The sequence below is a fragment of the Salmo salar genome, chromosome 18, assembly GCF_965601325.2.
Source record: "Salmo salar chromosome 18, fSalSal1, whole genome shotgun sequence".
NCBI lineage: Eukaryota > Metazoa > Chordata > Actinopteri > Salmoniformes > Salmonidae > Salmo > Salmo salar.
Window position 1 is genome coordinate 68,362,234 of NC_138308.1, and position 23,187 is coordinate 68,385,420.

At 43.4% G+C, this 23,187-nt stretch overlaps 1 protein-coding gene across 6 annotated transcripts in view; it reads left to right on the forward strand.

Annotated features, from left to right (window-relative positions):
* LOC106577493 (VPS10 domain-containing receptor SorCS2) overlaps nt 1–23,187 on the forward strand; it is a 343,959-nt gene that overhangs the window by 276,517 nt on the left and 44,255 nt on the right. For all 6 annotated transcript variants that reach the window (XM_014155530.3, XM_014155527.3, XM_014155529.3 and 3 more), the window contains exons 4-7: nt 13,791–13,955; nt 16,235–16,308; nt 18,092–18,156; nt 22,071–22,189. In XM_014155530.3, coding sequence (XP_014011005.1) covers nt 13,791–13,955; nt 16,235–16,308; nt 18,092–18,156; nt 22,071–22,189 — 423 coding nt within the window. The remainder of the gene's footprint in view (nt 1–13,790; nt 13,956–16,234; nt 16,309–18,091; nt 18,157–22,070; nt 22,190–23,187) is intronic.

Sequence of the window (23,187 nt, forward strand, 5' to 3'; positions counted from 1 at the left end):
CTTTCTTCTCTTTGTGTGCATATCCTCATGTTAGAGCAGCAGCTGTGTACTAGCTGGTTGGAGATCTTTTGTCTGCAGTCTGATTCCACAGACTAGAAAAAAAAACCATGTTGGGTAAGAGAATGGCCTAGTCGAACACTACGGCTATAGAATGGAGATGCTTATTATTGTGTGTGTGTGTGTGTGTGTGTGTGTGTGTGTGTGTGTGTGTGTGTGTGTGTGTGTGTGTGTGTGTGTGTGTGTGTGTGTGTGTGTGTGTGTGTGTGTGTGTGTGTGTGTGTCCTCCACCGATCCCATTGCACTGATGGGCTAAGTCTCCTTCTGGGAGAACATGGGGAGTCATATTAGGCTCTCAGACTGACTTTCCCATCAGACCCATACTGTACACAAACAAACAAGCACACACAGTACATACACACTGCTACATCACACGCTAAATTATAGAATTCAGACCGTTATCCACTACTATATTCTCTTGGCATGTACCCAGGTCTTTTAGTTTTACAATAATTCCTTGATTGCATGTCCATTAAGTACTTAGGTCAGTGAAAGCAGGGCACGATATGCTTGGGCATCAGAGATTATTATGGTAATATATACAGTTAGGTCCAAACTGGGCTCCCTAGTGGCGCAGTGGTCTAAGGCACTGCATCTCAGTGCAGGAGGTGACACTACAGTCCCTGGTTTGAATCCAGACTGAATCACATGATTGGGAGTCCCATAGGGAGGCGCACAATTGGCCCAGCGTCGTCCGGGTTTGGCCGGGGTAGGCCGTCATTGTAAATAAGAATTAACTGGTTAAATATATTTTTTTAACAATTGAGCTGCAGAGGACCATGCTGACCACTGTATCTCTGATCATTTAGGACGTTGAGATTTCGTAAAATACTATGATGACTATGATGTGTCTGACTATGGTGCTTAACTCATAGAGGTCACTCACACTATATCTCTTGAACATTCTCATCAGTCAGAGATTTTCATATTGTACAGTACTGTGAAGTATGCTATTATTAAAGTCACAGTTAGAAATGCTTGGCCAGTTTTAGCTAATTTCCCTAGTGACTTTCCACCCTTCTCCTCACAATGGTCCAATTCGTGGGGACCTCCTCTCTCTATCCCCTCCACTACCCTCATCACGCACACACACACTCACACACACAAACACACACACGACACAAAAGACTCACCCCGTTAATTAACTGCTCACAACGGAAATTAAATATCCTCTCTCTCCACCAACGCCCGGATATCCCCCTAATTATTCCAGTTGTATAATTCAGTGGTTTTTAAAGTGCCACTAATTTTTCACCGGTGCAGATAAAGTCGCAACTCTCCGTATGGCTGGAAATAATCTTTTGGTTTTAAGATCCTTCCTGTTCCCCCGTAATTATCTACACCGGGGGTCCCTGAGTTATCAGTTTGATTGGCAGGCGAGGAGAGAGCAGAGAGGAGCAGCATGACTTTACTTCGCGCTAATGTAGACTAGAGGTATCAGAGTGACTAGAAAATGTTCATTACAGACTAGATAGTGTTTGAATGTGGGATATAATTGATTACTTTGATTTGGTGGCACACTAGGTTGATTTGGTGTACTTCAGGGCATGCACAGCTAACCAAACCAGTTTATTAGGATCTATTGTAGCCCACCAAGGGTCAGTATTCCAATAGTCCTTTAAAACAAACAGTTACAGTAACTGTTTAATACAGATAAATTAACACAATTAAAGCATCTCATTTCACCATTTGAGATGGTTGTCTTGTAGATCTCAGATGCATTGACTTGAAGTACATTTTACATTTTAGCAGATGCTCTTATCCAGAGCGACTTACAGTAGTGAATACATACATTTCATTTCATGCATTTATTTGTATTTTTTGTACTGGCCCCCCGTGGGAATCGAACCCACAACCCTGGCGTTGCACACACCATGCTCTACCAACAGAGCTACAGGGTGTACTCAGTACTCCCTAGACTCCGCCCTCTGTGGACACCACTGAAGGAAAGAAGTTGGATTTCGTGTTGGGTCCTTGGAAGAGTTTCTTCCTCAAGAACCTTTCATCCCTTGTTTTGGTCCACATCCAATATATGATTTTTCAGTCTTATTTTCAGTTATATTCACTTTTGCCGTTCAATCACTCTCATTCAAATTCCATTCCAAACTTTCACAATCCGACTTTTAAGAGGGCACAGAGTATGAGTTGAATTGGAATGATTAAACTTACGATGGAATATTTGAGAGGAATGAATGGGAGATTTTTCTTAAATACATCAGAGCTTTTACTAGTCAGAAAACCAAACCTCTGAGGCCATTTAAAATGTTACACCCCGTCTCTCTCTTTCACTGTGCTCTTAGTGGAAGACAAAATAAGAAAGTCTCCTTAATTGAATTTTTTTCCATTAAAGTTGAAAAGCACAGTAAATTGTCAGTCTGACTATGCAACTCAATGTGCCACTGGTTCATTGATCCAGCAACAGTTTTCATCGCTCTTTTATTAGGCCTTGAGCCTGGGCTAGAAACAATCACCGTCTCCTCAGCGTCATCTCCTCCCACCAAACACTCTAATTTCCTCTCCGTCATCCCCCACCATCGATTAACTCCCCCTGTCATGCATGACAATCACTTTCTCTCGATATGACTATCTCTTAATTACTCGCACTCTTTCTCCTGTTCTGTCAATCTATTTCATACATTTTTATCTCCCCCTTTATCCCTCTATTTCACTCACTCTTTCTGTCTGTTTCTCACACTATTGTCGCTATTTCATCCACTCGCTTTCTCTATTTCTACGTTTTGTTTCTTTATTTCACTCTCTCTCTTTCTCTGTTCCACTTTTTCTCCCTTTTTCTCCTCTCTCTCTCTGTTTTTTATCTTTGTTTTTCACTTTCACTCATTATCTGAAGGAAAGATGAGTCATAATGAGTTTTAGAGTTAGCAAGATGGCTACCCAGACTATTTGCGTTGTCCCCCCCCCCCCCCCCCGCCCCCCCGCCAACCCCTCTTTTACGCTGCTGCTACTCTCTGTTTATCATCTATGCATAGTCACTTTAACTACACATTCACGTACATATTACCTCAACTAGCCCGGCTAACCGGTGCCCCTGCACATTGACTCTGTACCGGTATCACCTGTATATAGCCTCACAACTGTTATTTTCACAGTCATTTTACTGTTTTATTTATTTTGTATTTCTTTACTTATCTATTGTTTACCTAATACCTATTTTTTACTTCAAAATTGCACTGTTGGTTAGGGCTTGTAAGTAAGCATTTCACTGTAAGATCGACACCTGTTGTATTTGGGGCACGTGACAAATAAACGTTGATTTCATTTGAAGATCAGAGAAGAGAGGTCAATCATATAATCATGTCACCCACAACTGGATAAATCAAAGCACCAGAGTGTGTTTGCTCCACTTTCTCCACTGTCTCCTGTACCCTTGGGCACTAGGAAGGAGACACACATCACATAGGCTAGCTAGGCTACCGCCCAGAAGCAAGGAGACAAATCAAAACACTGCTTTAGTGACTAACAGCTCGGTATATTCAGAGCCAGAGAAACAGTTGATTTTATCTGTTTTTTTGGACAGTATTTTCCCCTGTATTCTGAGAATTAGCTCGGCTTCAGCTTAATATTTATATCTGGTACTTTTTCCGCTTAATAACAATTATCTCAAATTGAGTGCCTAAAAACACGTCAGTGAAATGATTGAGCTAATGTGTTTTATTCCCAACCTGACAGAGTGTTACATCTCTTATCTGCAATTACAGATTTAGTTTATTTATTTAACCTTTATTTAACTAGGCACGTCAGTTAAGAACAAATTCTTCTTTTCAATGGCGGCCTACCAAAAGGCAAAAGGCCTCCTGCGGGGACGGGCCTGGGATAAAAAATATATATATATATATATATAAAACACAAATCACGACAAGAGAGACAGCACAACACTACATAAAGACAACAAAATAGCATGGCACCAACACATGACAACACAGCATGATAGCAACACCACATGACAACAGCATGTGACTGGCAGAACAGGTGTTGTATGTGGAGGATGAGGGCTGCAGTAGGTATCTCATAGGGGAAGTGAGTCCTAAGAGGGTTTTATAAATAAGCATCAACCAGTGGGTCTTGCGACAGGTATATAGAGATGACCAGTTTACAGAGGAGTATAGAGGGCAGTGATGTGTCCTATAAGGAGCATTAGTGGCAAATCTGATGGCCGAATGGTAAAGAACATCTAGCCGCTCGAGAGCCGATCTATAAATTACGGCTCCTTAATCTAGCATGGGTAGGATGGTCATCTGATCAGGGTTAGTTTGGCAGCTGAGCTGAAAGAGGAGCGATTACGATAGAGGAAACCAAGTCTAGATTTAACTAGAGAAGGACAGTGCACCATCTAGCCATACTCCCAAGTACTTGTATGAGATATCTGCTCATTTTGTTAAACCACATTTCAGGTCCGTTCGCTAACCTTCAGGTGATTATGCCATTTTAACCTTTTTGTACATGTTATGGCTGGCAAATGCAATGTGTACTTTCAACTTTTCAAACTGGGATAAAGTGAGAACAATTAGCCCTTAATTTTGTACCAGCTATTCCACAAGTTCACTACAATAGAGAATTGGGCCATACAACATGCTTTGGTTTTTGTTTTGCAATCATAGTTTTTATTGTTTACTTTCATAATATAGCAATGCAATTGAATTACATTTGACCCCCAAAAAATATAATTTCAAAATCATGAATAGAGATATACAATACAGGAAATAGAAAAGGAAACAAACTGTTTGTTTTTGCACCGTGTTTTGATTGAATGCTAATAGTGACACTTACCATATATTCTTTTAATGAATGGCTATGACTTTTTAGAAATGGTTGTTCTGGACAACTTGTAGTCTTTTGAAACACTTGTAGAAAAGTCAGATGTCACATTCGTCATAATAAAATTATATCCAAGTTTAAAATTGCCCAAAAACACACAGGAATTTGTATATAAACAATCAAGTCATGACCTTGCAAAACTGTTCAAGGTAATATTATATGTGTAACGGCTGTCGTAGAGAGGGGACCAAGGCGCAGCGTGTTGAGTGCTCATGATGAATATTTATTTTAACTCAGAACACTAAAGGAAAAATAACAACGAGAAAACGAAAGCGCACAGTTCTGTCAGGTACATAAACTAAACAGAAGACAACTACCCACAAACACAGGTGGAAAAAAAAAAATACTTATGTATGATCTCCAATTAGAGACAACGAGGACCAGCTGCCTCTAATTGGAGATCATCACCCCAAAAAATATAGAAATAGAAAACTAGAACTCAAACATAGAAATACAAAACATAGAAAAACACAAAACCCTGTCACGCCCTGACCTACTCTACCATAGAAAATAACATCTTACTATGGTCAGAACGTGACAATATGCCAATAAAAACACTATACACCTGTTTGTTTCTTGTTTTACTGCGCTCTGTGAGGGAATGATTGTTTACCCATAGAACACGGCCCTGCGATTTACAAGCCATAGCCTCGTGTGTGAGGAATGCACAATCTCCCTCCTTGATTTAGCCTATTTAGGATTAAGGATAATGAAAATACAATGCAAATATGGATAAATCATTTTGCTGCCGCTCTGCTGCGTTTCCACACACATTCATTTGGTCTCAGCGGGGAATATTTGCTTTTGTGTGTATGCCTTAGTATTGAATGCCCTTTCTGCAAATAAATACATATTCGTAAAGGTAGGCAGTAAAATAGATGGTCAAGTTTACCAGACCTCCCGCTTGACCTAAGGGTATATTGGTAGCCCGGATACAAATTGCCTGGAAAAGGTCTGGTTTTATCGAGTCGGGGGGAAGGCATTGGGGACACACACACACACACACACACACACACACACACACACACACACACACACACAGGGTGACCTGTGTCATAAATGCTGCCAGCGACCCACCTGGCACTTACTGACTGACCCCTGTGTTCATGGAGCCGTTTGGAACTCTAGCCGCCACACACACACACACACACACACACACACACACACACACACACACACACACACACACACACACACACACACACACACACACACACACACACATCACACACACACACACTAAAATGTGGACACACACACAGAGGCACACACACTAAAATATGGACACACGTACAGAGGCACACACACATACAACATGGACACGCACAGAGGCACACATACTAAACCATGGGTACACGCGCTCGCATGCAAACTCTCTCTCAGTATCTCCCCCACTCTCTCTCTCTCTCTCTAACTATCTATAGCTGTCTGTCTCTCTCATGTTGCTATTTCTCTCTATAGAAAGTCTACACCCATTGAACTTTTTTTCCCATTTCGTAGCGTTACAAAGTGGGATGGAAATAGATTTAATCATGTTTTTTTTCCTTCATTGATCTACACAAAATACTTCATAATGTCAAAGTGAATTGAAGTTTTTATTTATTTATTATTATTAATAAAAATGTTATAACTCAAATAAAGTCATTGCGTACGTGTTCCCCCCCTTTGTTTAGGCAAGCCTAAATTAGTTCAAAAGTAAAAATTGACTTAACAAATCCCATATTAAGTTATATGGACTCACCCTGTGTGAAATAATAGGGGTTGACATTATTTTTTTAATGACTACCCCTTCGTCTGTCCCCCAACATCTGTAAGGTCACTCAGTCAATACTGAATTTCAAGCACAAATTCAACTACAAAGACCAGGGAGCTTTTTCAAAGCCTCATAAAGAAAGGCAGATAGATGGGTAACAATAACATATCAGACACTGAATATATCTTTAACCATGATCAAGTTAATAATTAGGCTGTGGATGATGTATTCAATCACCCAGACACCTCAAAGATACAGTTGTCCATCTGAACTGATCTGCAGGACAGGAAGGAATCTGTTTAGGGATGTCACCATGAGGCCATTGGTGATTTTAGAACAGCTACGGAGTTCAATGGCTGTGATGGGAGAAAGCTGAGGATGGAACAACAACATTGTAGAGACTCCACAATAATGACCTAAATGACAGAGTGGAAAGAAGAATACACATATGGAGAATACAAATATTCTAAAACATGCATATGTACGCAACAAGGCACTAAAATAAAACAGCATAAAAAAAACACGGCAAAGGAATACACTTTTTGGCCTAAATGCAAAGCCTTATGTTTGGGGAAAATCCAACACAACACATCACTGAGTAACTGCCTCCTTGTTTTCAAGCATGGTGGTGGCTGCATCATGGTGTGCATCCACCACCATGACATCGACAAAGACTGTTTTTGTTTTCAGGATTAAAAGAAATGAGATGGAGTTAAGCACAGGCAAAATCCTAGAGGAAAACCTGCTTCATTCTGCTTTACACCAGACACTGGGAGAGGAATTCACCTTTCAGTAGGACAATAACCTATAACGCAAAGCCAAATCTACACTGGAGCTGCTTACCAAGACAGTGAATGTTCCTGAGTGGCAAAGTTAACGTTTAGACTTAAATCTGCTTAAACATTGCTGTCTAGCCATGATCCCCAACAATTTGACAGAGCTTGAAGAATTTTGAAAAGAATAATGGGCAAATATTGGACAATACAGGCGTGCAAAGCACATTTGAGACTTACCCAAGAAGACTCACATCTGTAATCGCTTCTAAGGTGTTTATAACATGCATTGAGGGAGGGTTAGTACTTATATAATCAAGCTATATTAGTGTTTTCTTTTTCATTAATCCTTTCTTTTTCATTAATCCCCCCAAAAATGATCTTCCACTTTGACATTATAGAGTATTTTGTGTAGATCAATCCCACTTTGTAACACTATAAAATGTGAAGAAATCCAAGAGAAGTGTAGACCTTCTATAGGCACTGTAATATATGTCTGTTTCCCTCCCTCTCTCTCATCTATATCTCTCCTTCCCTGTTTAGCTATGCAGGTATTCTGTTTCCCTTTTTGCAAGGTCACCGGCTGGGCTTACCTCTGTTCCTGTTCATCTCCCCACTCCTTCTCATCTCCCTCCCTCTCTCTTTTTAGGCAGGAAGGTATTTGATTTCTCCTCCTGCAAGGTCAGAATGTGGTTCTCTCTCTTTCTCTCTCTCTCTCTCTTTGGCCAGGAAGGTATTTGATTTCTCCTCCTGCAAGGTCAGAATGTGGTTCTCTTTCTTTCTCTCCTTCTCTCTTTTTAGCCAGGAAGGTATTTGATTTATCCTCCTGCAAGGTCAGAATGTGGGTTCTCTCTCTCTCTCTCTCTCTCTCTCTCTCTTTCACTCTCTTTCTCTCTATCCCTCCCTCCCTCCTTCTCTCTCTTTCTCTCTCAGTAGTTCCTCCACTCCTGGCCTGCTAGCTGACTTCAGTGTAAGTGCTTGTGACAGGGGTAGGTTATGATGGCGCTGATTGCGCTCTTTGGCTTGACCCAGACAAATTGCCTGTGTGAGTGTCAGGTTCTGTGGCCGGAGGGCAGGAGAGCGGACCAAGTCCTGCTCTGCTCTCTCAACCCCACCCTCCTCACTTGCTTTTCCTGTTCCTGTCCTCTCCTTCACACTGTGTGGGTGATCCAGTGCACTCTGTTCTCCGTCGTAGAGATGTAACTGATCGCCATTCGGCAGTCATCGATCTCTTAAATCCATTTGGCATTCTTATTGCAGTAATGCCTATTCTAAATCAGTTTATCCTCTCTGTCTGTGTTTTAAGTGTGTTATGGTTGAGATAACCTGCTAAAGAGACATCATTTAGGGGTTTATGAGGACATTAGTCAGGTGGATCTATGCATACAGTATGGACACACACACGTAAACACACAGAGACACATGCACACGCAAACACACACAAACTCCCGCATGCACTAGCTCTGCAGCGAGGGAGCCGCACACTCTTAACTCACTGCGATTACATCTGAAATCATTCCTCAGTGGTCTCTCTCTCTCTCTCTCTATCTATCTATCTATCTATCCACCTCTCCCTTTCTCTCTGTCTGTCTCTCTCTCTCTCTCTGCATCATGCACAACGTGAAGGTAACAGAAAAAGGAGAGGGACGTGCCAGAGCGTGTTTGAACAACTCCTTCATCTCCTAATGGGAGAGGGGGTAGAGGGAGAGATTGAGAGACAGAGAAAGAGAGGGGAAGAGAGAGAGAAAGGGGGGTTGTGAAATGAGAGAGAGGCATAGCGAGGAATCTCAGAGACAGATAGCGCTGGGTATGGAGATAGGATCAGAAGGACAGAGAGAAAGTCTGAGACTGACAGAACCTCAAATAGCCACAGGATAGTTAGAGAGATATGTCAAAGAGAGAGGGAGAGGCTGAGCATAAGAGAGAGAGAGAATTAGAGGAGAGTGAGAGAGGAAGTCAGATTGAAATGGAAAGAGGGAGTTGGAGGAGGAAACACGCAGTAACAGACAGAATGATAGGGAGTTGGAGGAGACATATGAGAGAGTGGGAGTTAAAGTGCACATCGTTGTCAATCTGATGTTGGGCACGATAAGCACTGTTCTTGGCACCAGCAGGCATTGAGGCGGAATCTAGGGCACAAGCCGTTACCATAGAGTGGGCCCTACTTACCACTCCTCCTCCTCCCTCTACTTGGCAAGACAGAGTCCCATCCGGAAACACTCTCTCTGTCTCTCTCTCTCTCTCTCTCACTCTTTCTTGTAATGACAATGGTAAAGATTAGTTCTTCAATAGCCATGGAGCAGAGCCAAGATGGAGCCCCAGAGCCGCCGAGCCGTGTCCTGCCAGTCGCCACCGGTGTAGTACAAATGCACCTGCCTCTTTGGAAACTAATATCCATAATGTACGGAGCCATGGTTAATGCATTAGGAATGTAGCTGTGGGTAGTAGATGCTCTCAGGACCCTTTTCTCTCTCGCTTCCTGACACCTCTAACACCTCTAGTACTACTCTGTATTGGGGCTCTCACACCTTTACCTGGTATAACGTGGATCGTTTATCACCTAGCCTGCTCCCTGGACAGCTAACACACTTTTGAGTGGTTTGCGGTGTGTGCGCTTGGGTGGGGTCTGTCGGTGCGTGACGTGCGGACATAGCTGCATGTGTGCATGACAACATGATTTGAGTGTTTATGGGTCTGGATATACAGAGTGCCTCCTGGAGACATTCCTTTTTTGGGGGGGGGGGGGGGGGGGCAGTAAATGGGTCTCAACTGTATTAATTCGTTTTGTGTACTTTCGCAGAATGTTGTGTACTTTCTCATAATGCCGTGTACTTTTGCATAATGCTGTGTACTTTCGCATAATGCCGTGTACTTTCTCATAGTGTCGTGTACTTTCTCATAGTGTCGTGTACTTTCTCATAGTGTTGTGTACTTTCTCATAGTGTCGTGTACTTTCTCATAGTGTCGTGTACTTTCTCATAGTGTCATGTACTTTCTCATAGTGTCGTGTACTTTCTCATAGTGTTGTGTACTTTCTCATAGCTAGTCCTGGGGAGATATTAATAATGTCATGTCAATATACTCCTGTTCCCCCAGGCGATCCTTACAACAGCTACTATTCTCTAGTTTATTCACAGCGTAACACGGCTCACCACTCACCTATTGCACAGGCCCCGCTCTCACTGAAAATCAACACTGCCAATTTGCATATGTAATTGGGTGGAAAGCAATTGGGCTGGAGCTACGTTTCTAGAATGGCAACAGAGAATCCTTAACCGAAGGATTCTGTGTTTTTCCTCGGCTCAGGCGGATGGGAGACGTTTACAGATTCGACTAAACAACTGCACTCACATGACTCCAAAAGGATGAATGTTACTGTGGTGCATCGGCATCAGTCTGCAGCCTGGTAGAGATGTTGTATGTGTGTGTTACTGTGCAATTGGTTGAGCAGGGACAGTAAGTGTAAGGTTCCTTTGACAAGTCTTCATTTCTTTGCTGGGTTCTAGGAGACAGACAAAGAGTCAGACTGTCCGTGTGTGTGTGTGGGTGGGTGGGTGGGTGGGTGGGGTGGGTGGGTGGGTGGGTGTGTGTGTGTGCGCGTGGGTGGGTGGGTGGGTGGGTGCGTGCCTTACCATGGTGCCACTGTGTGGGGGACTTTTGTTTACCCAGTAAAGTATACCCAAGGCATTAGCATCTCTTAATCCCTCCAAATGGCAGTGGTATGTCCTCAAGCTACTGAGATCTGTCCCACAACCGTCTATCAAACCATTTCCCATCCCCTTACACACAACATGTATCTTTATAGATAGATAAAACCTGCTGTACTCGTATATACCTGAGCAGATGTGTTTTATAAGTGATTATATGACCTAATACACATTGATCCGGGAGGAAGTGACTTTCAATGTTATTGTTTACTACTTTAAGTCCACAGGGAAGATTAAGCATGATCACTGATGGCAACTCAAAGACGCTGGTAATAGTGAACGAGGATTGCTTTGTCTCTTTATCTTACCCACAAGAGAGTGACTGTAGTTTGAGGCCTATGGACACAGAGTACCAACAGTACTGCCATTTCTATGGTATTCCTATTAACATAACTCCGCCAATGTATCATACACCCACTATGCTGTCTCAAGTGTAGACACAGGAAGTTTTGGGAGCGCTTTTATCTGTGACACACAATAGGAGCTCTGTACTGAGTGAGCGAGAGTTATGAATTGGAAGAAACAGTTTTGAGCAACGGTTGTGGTGAAAAGCTTCTGATTCTGAGAGTCTGAACTCTCAGTACAGGAGCACTATTGTAGTTCCTCTGTCCTAGTACTGACTTCTCAAAGTTCATGGCTTAGTTGTTGTTGTCGTGAGTGAAGTCAGGGAGAAGGACCAAGTTTGAGGTTTAACTTTGCTTTCTCTTGTTTGGTTGCTTTTCAAGAGGTTGGGTGTTCTGTCGGATTGACAACAGCACCATTCATAGGTTGTCAGCGTTACTGCAACACCAGTAGGTCATGAATGGGATAGAAGGCAGCCAGGGGTAGTAGCCTATACTGTTCTTTGATGCCACTTCCTAATCCAATAATAATAGCTTGGGCGAAGCTATTTCAGGCAGTCTATAAGGTTATTTGGTCACAAGGTTGTTTATCTGATCCAAACTGCGGATGTTGTGTTGTTCAGATTCGACTTTTGCTACTTTTATTACGCTTTGTTGCTTATCTAAAATGTAAAAAAATATAAGCTGTTGTTATAAAGGGGAGGTCAGAGAGGGCCAGAACCCGGCTTTGTTTAAGGTGTGTGACGTCAGAACAGTCCTCTCATAGTAGTCATCAGGTCAAGCTGGGTGAGTTCTGTTTAAACAAGAGGTATTGGAATAGGCGGACATTTTGATGGATGCGTCCCCCAGGGAAAGCAGGGCAAGGTGGGACACACACACACACACACACACACACACACACACACACACACACACACACACACACACACACACACACACACACACACACACACACACACACACACACACACACACACACACACACACACACACACACAACAAAGTATGTCTCTTGGCCTTTGAGATTCCTAGTTACTTCTCCTCCACTGCATTTTTCTGCTGTCTATCCCTCCATCTCTCCGTCCTTCCTCAGTTCCTTCCATCTCTGTGAACGAAAGAGAAGTGTCTCTTCTCTCCGTGGGCAGTGTCGCAGCTGTCTGCAGGCAGAACAAACAGCCAGGCTAGGAGTTGTTAATTGACCGTGGCGATCCATAGAAGGCTGCTTAGACCCGGCTCGCTCAACCCTTACACACGTGCATGCGCACACCCACACAGCACACAAACACACAGCCCAGATTGGGGAGCCAGTGCGATGCAGAGCGGAGCGCCCTAAGGAATGTTATTATAATTTTGGGGGGTATTTTACCCCCTTTTTCTCACCAAATTTCATGATATCCAATAGCAAACTTGTCTCATCGCTGCAACTCCCCAACGGGCTCGGGAAAGGCGAAGGTTGAGTCATGCGTCCTCCGAAATATGACCCGCCAAACCGTGCTTCTTAACACCCGCCCGCTTAACCCAGAAGCCAGCTGCACCAATGTGTTGGAGGAAACACCGCTCAACCGACGACCGAAGTCAGCCTACAGGCGCCCGGCCCACCACAAGAGCGCGATGAGCCAAGTAAAGCCCACCCGGACAAACCTTCCCCTAACCCGGATGACGCTGGGCCAATTGTGACACAGCTTGGGATCAAACCCGGGTCTGTAGTGATGCCTCAAGCCTTAGACTGCTGCACCACTCGGGAGGCACTAAGTAATGCTTAATTGCAGGCATGAGGGGCATAGCAATAGTGAGAGGAAGAGAGAGGAAGTAGGCTAGCTTGTGCAATTAAATGGCCCAAATTCAGTGTATATGCAAAATGTAGATGAACATTTTTCCCATCTTGCCCCGCATTGGACTGTTCCCCCATGTCTGATTATTGCAGATGACAGAATCTTGAGCGATCTGATTGGATAATACGCTTGTGTTGCTCAACCCTTTAGGTGGTTTACCTCTGTGTGTCCAACACTTAATGATGATTGGTGAGATGGTAAGCTCGGAGTTCCCCCGTTTAATGTGTCCCTGTTATGAGCTATAAAAGGGAATATTAGATCATCAATATGGTGTCGCCACGGAGGAAGCCTTGAGGATGGCTCTGGTTGGAAATATGGCGTGCGTGGGTGCATGCGTCTCTCCACGCGTACCACACGTACCATAAAACTGCTGACATGGCTCCTGTCGCGTTTCAACCCCATGAACCCAATTCAAACGTTACCACATTACCATTACCCTATACAGTATGACCTTATCCTGATCTCCCTTCTAACCTCTGACCTCTCTCTGTCAGGTGATCCTAGTGAGCTCGTCCATTAACGAGCGTGACCAGATGCTGTTCATTAGTACAGACGAGGGCTCCTCGTTCCAGCGGCAGCCCCTCTCCTTCACCGCGGAGACCCTCCTCTTCCACCCCAAGGAGGAGGACAAGGTGCTGGCTTACTGCAAGGAGGGAAAGGTGGGTCAATGTCATAATCAGAGATAATTGTGCTTTTGTGGGGGTATCTATTTCATGTTCGTAGCATTTCTATCAGTTCACAATTAACAGAAATATATGTTGTAAATATGCTAAAATGCCAAAAAATCGCTTTGAGCAGCAAACTTGTTTTGGACAGATATACTTTACTTTTACAGTGCTACTCTTAATTCACAGCTAGGATAGCCTTGCCCTCGCAAACATAGAGTGTAGTGTTGTGTGGCGTAGGTAGCCTAGCGTAAAGAGCATTGGGCCGGTAACTGAAAGGATGCTAGTTCGAATCCCCGAGCCGACAAAGTGAAAGATTTGTCAATGTGCCCTTGAGCAAGGCACTTAACCCTAATTGCTCCAGGGTCGTGTTGTTAATGGCTGGCCGTGACCTTAGTCTCCAAGGGTGTCTCAGGGGGAGCTGGGATATGCAAAAACACATTTCCAGTTCACCCATGCTGTATAGAAATGTGTGAAATATGACAAAAATCTACTTCATGCTGTTTTATTCTGCATGGTTGTAATCATATAGCCTACAGTGTAGGGAATAATGAGTAGAAGTGTGTTGAATTGACCAACTATATGTACAGTCCAAAAAATGCCCTTAGACACAGATCTTTGTAGGATCAGCTTACCTTCCCCAGATCCCAACCATTTTTAAATCCATAACCATTAGGGTAGTAAAACACAAAACTGACCGTAGATCAGTGTCGAGGGACAGTTCTGCATCACATTCTGCATCTACGATCTCTTCTCAGATAACTCACAGTCACAGTAGCAACAGCATATGGAGGGACCTCCACTTTAATCATTTACAGTTAATTAAACAAGAAATTCAATTAGGTTTTAATCTGTTCCATATGGCCAGGCTACAGATGGAGAGTAAAAAGTCATTTAACAGTACAAAAAATCATTTAGCGGAAGAAAGAGATGGGAGGCCTACGGTGGCCCCCCTCTCCTCCAACCGCCTGTTAGAATTCATATATTTGTATGGGAAAGATGATTGGTGAGATAGTGCCCCTTGCGATTGGTTATTCTTTGGAGATGTTGCTGTGGTCAGGTTTGATTTATCTTGGTTCAGCCAATCCGGTTGTATTACGTTTGATCTTATCAATTAAATTGGGCTGTCTGGATTTCATTGAGAGATTCAGTGTTTGTAAAGGTTTGTTGTCTTCTGCTAAAGTGTGTATGCACTTACAATACCCTATGTGCGTGTCAGTGGAGGCTGCTGAGGGGAGGACGGCTCATAATATTGGCTGGAACGGAGGCAATGGAATGGTATCAAACCATGTGTTTGATGTATTTGATGCCATTCCATCTTTTCCACTCCAGCCACTCCAACCATTAGTGTGTGTGTGTGGGTATGTGGCAGTAAGGGAATGTGTACAGGCTTGCTGGTGAAACCTTTTTTGTGCTGTTTATGTCTGCTGGGATACTTGGTGAGAAAATCAATACATATTCATTATTAAGCCGATCAATGGTACACATGCACACACAACCAAACTCGCATACTGCACACACACACACACACACACACACACACACACACACACACACACACACCACACACACACACACACACACACACACACACACACACACACACACACACACACACGGAATAACCCACTAAGATTAATAGAGGTTAGCCTGAGGTAGGTGAACTGTGAAATTCTGTGCTTGACTTACTGGACCGGATGTTCTTCAACACAATTTACTACACACTGAGGGTTGTTCTTCAACACAATTTACTACACACTGAGGGATGTTCTTCAACACAATTTACTACACACTGAGGGATGTTCTTCAACACAATTTACTACACACTGAGGGATGTTCTTCAACACAATTTACTACACACTGAGGGATGTTCTTCAACACAATTTACTACACACTGAGGGATGTTCTTCAACACAATTTACTACACACTGAGGGATGTTCTTCAACACAATTTACTACACACTGAGGGAAGTTGTTCAACACAATTTACTACACACTGGGGGATGTTCTTCAACACAATTTACTACACACTGAGGGATGTTTTTCAACACAATTTACTACACACTGAGGGATGTTCTGACACCATAAAATCACCAATACTGACATGAAAAGCTATGACAATCATCCATTTCACCTCTTTATCCATACAACTCCTATTTGTCTGGCATTTACAATTTTTTTTCACATCATTTTATGACATTAGCTACGACTTTGTTGTAAAGAACCTTGGTGTAATATCATTGTTTGATAGTTTGATTGTTTTCTATTCAAAGCTCTATGTGTCCACGGATTTGGGCCGGAAGTGGACTCTAATGCAGGAACGAGTGACCAAGGACAGGATATATTGGTCAGTGATTTTCTATTCCTATTACAGTATGTCTCCCACTTGCTTTACAGTACTGTAGCTCTGGCCTTTACATTGTCACACCCTCACTCACAAAATGTAGCTGTGATCAACTCATGGGTTAGAGAGAGTTTTTCACTTTGAGGTTTATCTCCTCACTCCTTCTGCATCCTCTCTCTCTCTCTATCCCTCCCTCCCTCCCTCCCTCACTTGCTCCTGTTCTGAGTGTACCCAGAAGGTCATAGAGACAGTTCCTGCCTGCTTGCTGCTCTCGCCTCTCAGAAATGATCTTTGTTCGCGATGGATCCAGATCAGTGGTTGTAAAGCCAGTAGTGTTGAGACCTGGACATCTGTCCATCCCTAACACCAAATCATCCCCAGCACATCTTACTGTATGAGGATAAATAGGGTAGTTCTAAAGTCTGTTTTGCTTCAAGCAGATGTTGTGGCTAATATCTGATCTAGGATCAGATTACCCAACACAAATCGGACCTTCGCCCACTATCAGCTGAGATGTAAAACTGATCCCAGAACTGGGTATAGAGGCAATTTCCTTACACTTTACAATGCATTGCATTTCACATATGGATACTATTACAAAGGCGTTATAAAACCTTTTTATGATGTATGTATTGGCACTAGCTGTAGGAAATGAGAGATCAAAAGATTACGTACCATATACGTAATCCAAGCACCACATTTGTATCCCTAACCACTGACTACTAATAAAATATAACCACATATACTTTGCTTTGGCCAGTGTCTCCCCAAACAGTATAATAGCGAGCATGTAATGAGACGTAAAATACTAACAGAGACACAGAAGTGATACGCCTAGGGAGTTTTTCCTAGTCAAGTCATATGGTCAAGCAAAACATTTCTCTCTTCCTAGAACACATTAGGACCAGGAGTTTTTTCTGACCACATGATCTGACCAAGGAAAACTCTTGGCCCTGAAAAATCCTCTCAAAGCATCCACGCTTTCCGAATTGCCAGAATTAGCTAATTGTTTGGGCTGGAATAGCTTTATCCTCACTGCGTGGCCTACTGCTCCTAAAAGAGCGGAAGAGAAGAGTGGTCTGGGATCCTTATAAATCAGGAACACTTTAAAGAGCTAGTCAGCCTCTATCTGGCAGGGTGGTCCGTCTGACGAGATGGACGCCAGACACTAGTGCTTTGTACCACTCTGTTTCTCTACACGTTCAGAGTTGGGTTTAGAGGTATTTCAACTATTTATCTTGTGTAAAGCATTGCTGGCTAGTGGCTATCCCATGAAATAGAACAGATGTGAATTGGTTATGGGTGGTGAAATGGTGGCTCGTATGCTGCTTGAGGCCAAGAGCAGACAGGAAACACAACTCAGAGAATGACACAGTATGTGAGTAGAATACGGACGTAAGGAAAAAGTGAAATAGAATGCAACTTTTTTCAGAAGGAGTTTTGTTCACTCTATTTCTCCCTTCCTCCTTTCCTCTTCCCTACCCCCTTCATTCTCTCCCACTCTTCCCCAGCTTGCTAATTGCTCATAAAGCCTCTTTATAGGGAGCATAATGGAGGTTTTATATCTCACCTATATCTTTATAGAACTGGGGAGATTTCACAGACTTCCCTGCCGACTTCTAATCAGATTCACTTTACTGGAGGACAGAGAGAAAGTGACGAAAGGAAGGGGGGTGGGGGCAGAGAGAGAGAGAGAGAGAGAGGAAGCAAAGGAGGTTAAGTGCACGACAAGTTTGGTTGTGTTTTTCCCAACTGCCAACTTCAATACTAACCTCCTCTTTTTCAGGTCTGTGGCTGGTGTAGATGTGGACCCTGACTTGGTGCATATGGAGATGCAGGACACAAGTGGAGGTATGATGCTCTTCTTTCAGTGTGCATGCATGTATGTATGGCTTATGTGAACTACATCTTTGCCCTCTTTCTCACCGACAAAATAAGATTCTTCTAGAATCCCCTAACCACACATTGCTACGCTTAACTACCCATCTCTCATGCTATTCCTCTCCCTTGAAGACAAGTCTGTCTGTTCAACGCTCTCGACTCCTCATTCAACTCCCACATGCACCAGGATTATCATATCATTATATGATATTATCATTATATTATATTACCATGAATTATCATATCATCAGCCAGCCAGGTTAGCTCTGTACGACCCACCAAGGGGAATAGGTGTGTATTGTGTGGGGGGGTGGGGATGGTTGTGTGTGTGTGTGTGTGTGTGTGTGTGTGTGTGTGTGTGTGTGTGTGTGTGTGTGTGTGTGTGTGTGTGTGTGTGTGTGTGTGTGTGTGTGTGTGTGTGTGTGCGCGTGAATGCTTGTGTGTGTGCTCGTGTGTACACATTTGTGTGTGTCTGCATGCCTATGTTAGAAAGTACAGTACCAGTCAAAATTTGGGACATAGGTACTTTCTTTATTTTTACTATTTGTTTTCTACATTGTATAATAGTAGTGAAAACATGAAAACTATGAAATTACATATGGAATCATGTAGTAACCAAAAAAGTGTCAAATGAATCAAAATATGTTATATATTTGAGATTCTTCAAAGAATGCTTTTCCAACAGTCTTGAAGGAGTTCCCACATATGCTGAGCACTTGTTGGCTGCTTTTCCTTCACTCTGGGTCCAACTCATGACAACTCATCCCATGATTGTGGAAGCCAGGTCATCTGATGCATCACTCTTCTTCTTGGTCAAATTGCCCTTACAAAGCCTGGAGGTGTGTTGGGTCATTGTCCTGTTGAAAAACAAATGATAGTCCTACTAAGCACAAACCAGATTGGATGGTGTATTGCTGCAGAATCCTGTGCTAGCCATGCTGGTTAAGTGTGCCTTGAATTCTAAATAAATCACAGACAGTGTCACCAGCACAGCACCCCCACACCATCACACCTCCTCCTCCATGCTTCACGGTGGGAACCACACATGCGGAGATCATCCGTTCACCTACTCTGCGTCTCACAAAGACACACCGGTTGGAACCATCAGGACAGATTTCCACCAGTCTAATGTCCATTGCTCAAGTTTCTTGGCCCAAGCAAGTCTCTTCTTCTTATTGGTGTCCTTTAGTAGTGGTTTCTTTGCAGCAATTTGACCATGAAGGCCTGATTCACGCAGTCTCCTCTGAACAGTTGATGTTGAGATGTGTCTGTTACTTGAACTCTGTGAAGCATTTATTTGGGCTGCAATCTGGGGTGCAGTTAACTCCAATTAATTTATACTCTGCAGCAGAGGTAACTCTGGGTCTTCCTTTCCTGTAGCGGTCCTCATGAGAGCCAGTTTCATCATAGCGCTTGATGGTTTTTACGACTGCACTTGAAGAAACTTTCAAAGTTCTTGAAATGTTCTGGATTGACTGACCTTCATATCATAAAGTAATGATGGCCTGTCATTTAAGCTGTTCTTGCCATAAAATGGACTTGGTCTTTTACCAAATAGGGCTATCTTCTGTATACCACCACTACCTTGTCACAACACAACTGATTGGCTCAAAAGCATTAAGAAGGAAAGATATTCCACAAATGAACTTTTAACAAGGCACACCTGTTATTTGAAATGGATTCCAGGTGATTACATCATGAAGCTGGTTGAGAGAATGCAAGAGTGTGCAAAGCTGTCATCAAGGCAAAGGGTGGCTACTTTGAAGAATCTAATATATAAAATATATTTGTTTAACACTTTTTTGGTTACTACATGATTCCATATGTGTTATTTCATAGTGTTGATGTCTTCATTATTATTCTACAATGTGAATATAGTAAAATTAAAGAAAAACCCTTGAATGAGTGGGTGTGTTCAAACTTTTGACTGGTACTGCATGTGTGTTTGCGTTGGAATGTGTTCGGTACACTTTCACAACCCACAATCCCACAGTGTAGACCAGGAGAAGTATAGAGTCTGAGACTCGAAGGCACAAAAAGAAGGAGAGGAAGGACAAATGAAGGAGAGGACATGTTAATAATACCTTGTTTACTTATCACAGTTTTCCTGATGGAAATTAAGTCACCAAAGTGTCATACTTAATATAGTGTCATCATCCTCCCCCAGAAAGTGAGAAACAACTCCCAAATCACATATGTGTGTCTATACTTTCTCATTGGGTACCGGACATGCAGCTTAGAGTGTGAAACCTGTCATCCTGAACAAGCTCGGCCGTGTTTTTTCAGAGAACCAGAGAGTCTGTCTGTCTGGGCCAGCTGCCCAGGCAGGAGAGCTCTTTCCTGGGCTAGGCAGGGCCACATGGTTCCCATCTCCCACACCCTCCCCCGCCTCTCTATCGTATGGCAGCTCATACATCCAGACGGATGGGTTAGAGGGGCCCATGCGACCAGGCATGCCAGGCCAAGCTGTTCCCCCTGCGCCACCCTGTCACCCTGGGTCCTGTCAAGGTTAAACGATGGCAGGTAGCAGGGGGGATGGAGGGTGGCCTGGTCACATAGTGGAGCTGAACCTCAGGGAGAGGCCTAGTTCTAACATAAATCCTGGGACTTGTGTAGGGTCTGTGCCCGGGGATGGTGGGTGATGAGGGGGGTAGATGGGTGGAGGGGGTACAGGTGATGGGTTGATGGATGAAGCAGGCTCGCGGGGAGACTGGCAGGGTCTGTGTGTGTCATTAGGGAGATTGATGTGGGGAGCGTTGCGGGTGCTAATGGAAACACATGGACATCCTTTTGTCTTGTCACACACCCAGATATATACAGCAGCACACTGAACAAGTGCACATAGACTCACATAAGCATGTTGGGAAAAAAACTCGAAGTAACCTCCTCTTCTCTAACTATCACGTAATCTTTCACACCGTCTTTCAAACTGTACACATAATTCATGTTGGAAACCGTGGTGGTCTTGGATGTTTTGAAGAGATGACTGTATGCCCAAAACGCCTGCTCTTTTCCTGCATTCTTCCCTTTAGTCTTTTCTTTCCGGAAGTTTCTCTTTCCAACTGCTACATTGTTTCATGATACATGGTTTTCAGTTGTTTTGCATTATTTCCTTATTATTTCCTCCTCAGTCGGTCAGGCAGCGAGAGTGTAGCAGGTCTGTGAGCAGTGTGAATAAGTGTACGTGTCACAAGCTGGAATTGAATGCTTAACCAATCTAATTGCCTTTTAATGAGTTCTCCCCGTATGCTGTTTTGATTAAACGTCTGAGCATTTCGGTACATTCTCGGCCAGCCAGAATAAAACAAAAGTTAAGCAATGATAAACAACAAAAGAAAGAAAGAAAGAGAGAGAACTTAAGACATCCCCCCCCTAAGATAGAAGTTTGTTCTGTGGTGTTTTGGACTGTTTGCATTTTCTTACAACGCTAGCTTGTCACTTCCATCTGACTTGTGAGGCAGAAAGCTGATGGATTTTCAGCAGTCTTGCCACTACTGACTGCTGTTGCTGATGCAGCTGCTGCTATGTGAAATTCTATACGCTTTAGCGTAGCGACAGAAGCTAACCCAATCCTCTCTGCCTTTCTGTCGGAGGCTAGGCCTAATCCCCTTGCCATTTTGACTGGAGAAAAGTAAGGCGCCTAGTGAAGATCTGCCGTATCTAATACAGCTCAGCACTCAAAACACTCCCTGTCTACCTGATAACTTTCAATATATCTGTCTCTCCTTTTCTTACAGTCTGTCCGGTCTCTCTCACTGTCCCTCTCTCTCGCACGCATACACGCACGTACGCACACATGCACACTAAATCTGACCACACTAAAACTTTATCAACATTGTTTATCCCTCTAAAAGTTTCACTTTTTCTTATTTTTCTCTCCCCAGGGTACCTGTACGTAACCTGTCTGATCCAGAACTGCTCAGACAAGATGGTGACGGCTCAGTTCCTGGGGAAGATCGACCACAACTCTCTCTCAGTCCAAGACGACTACATCTTTGTCAAGGTAAAGAGACATTTACAAAACCCTTTGTTGTCGTGATATGTCTTCATAATTGTTTGGTTATAATGTGCCACAATGGTATCCCTTTCTTAATCTACTCTCTTTGGCATTCAGATAGGAAGGAACAGTTGCTTGTTAGGACATTGCACATCATATGATGGAGATCCCATAGTGTGGTAGCTACAGCCACCAGCTTATTCTGTGATGAGAGAGAGAGGGAGTGAGGGAGGGAGAGAGGGAGGGAGGGAGGGAGGGAGAGAGAGAGAGAGAGAGAGAGAGCACATTTACAAATAAGGTTTAAAGAAATGTTACTCAATCTGAATATTGTGTGTGAGAGAAATGGAGAGAGAGACAGAGAGAGAGAGACAGACAGAGAGAGACAGACAGAGGGAGGGAGGGAGCATTTAAAAATCTCATTACATGTGGAGGCCCGTGCAGGGTCAGTAGCAACAAAAGATTGGACTGTTATCCCCAGGGATTATCCCTGGAGCATTACTAACTACTACTACTAGGCTGCTGGGAGGGATGTGTGTTAGGGGGACAGTCATTCCTCAAAACACGCTCGTACGCACACACACACACACACACACACACACACACACACACACACACACACACACACACACACACACACACACACACACACACACACACACACACACACACACACACACTGAGACACATACTTAAAGAGACACACTGAAACACACAGAGAGACACACGCTGGTGTGTGTGCCCAAAGAGCTCTATTTTCATATCATCCAACAAATGTAAAAGCCTGCAGTTTGCTAAATGCCATTGGCTCTTGGATTGGAACCTGTGCTATGGTCAGATAACATGAAATTAAAGCTCTTTGGCCTTATACACCAGTGTTGGCTTTGCCATCAAAATAAGGATACATAAGCAAAAAAGAACCCCATACCTACTGGGGCCCTTGTTAAGGTCAACGGCATCAGGAACGTGACCCAGTACCAGGACATTTTAGCCAAAAACCTCTGCCA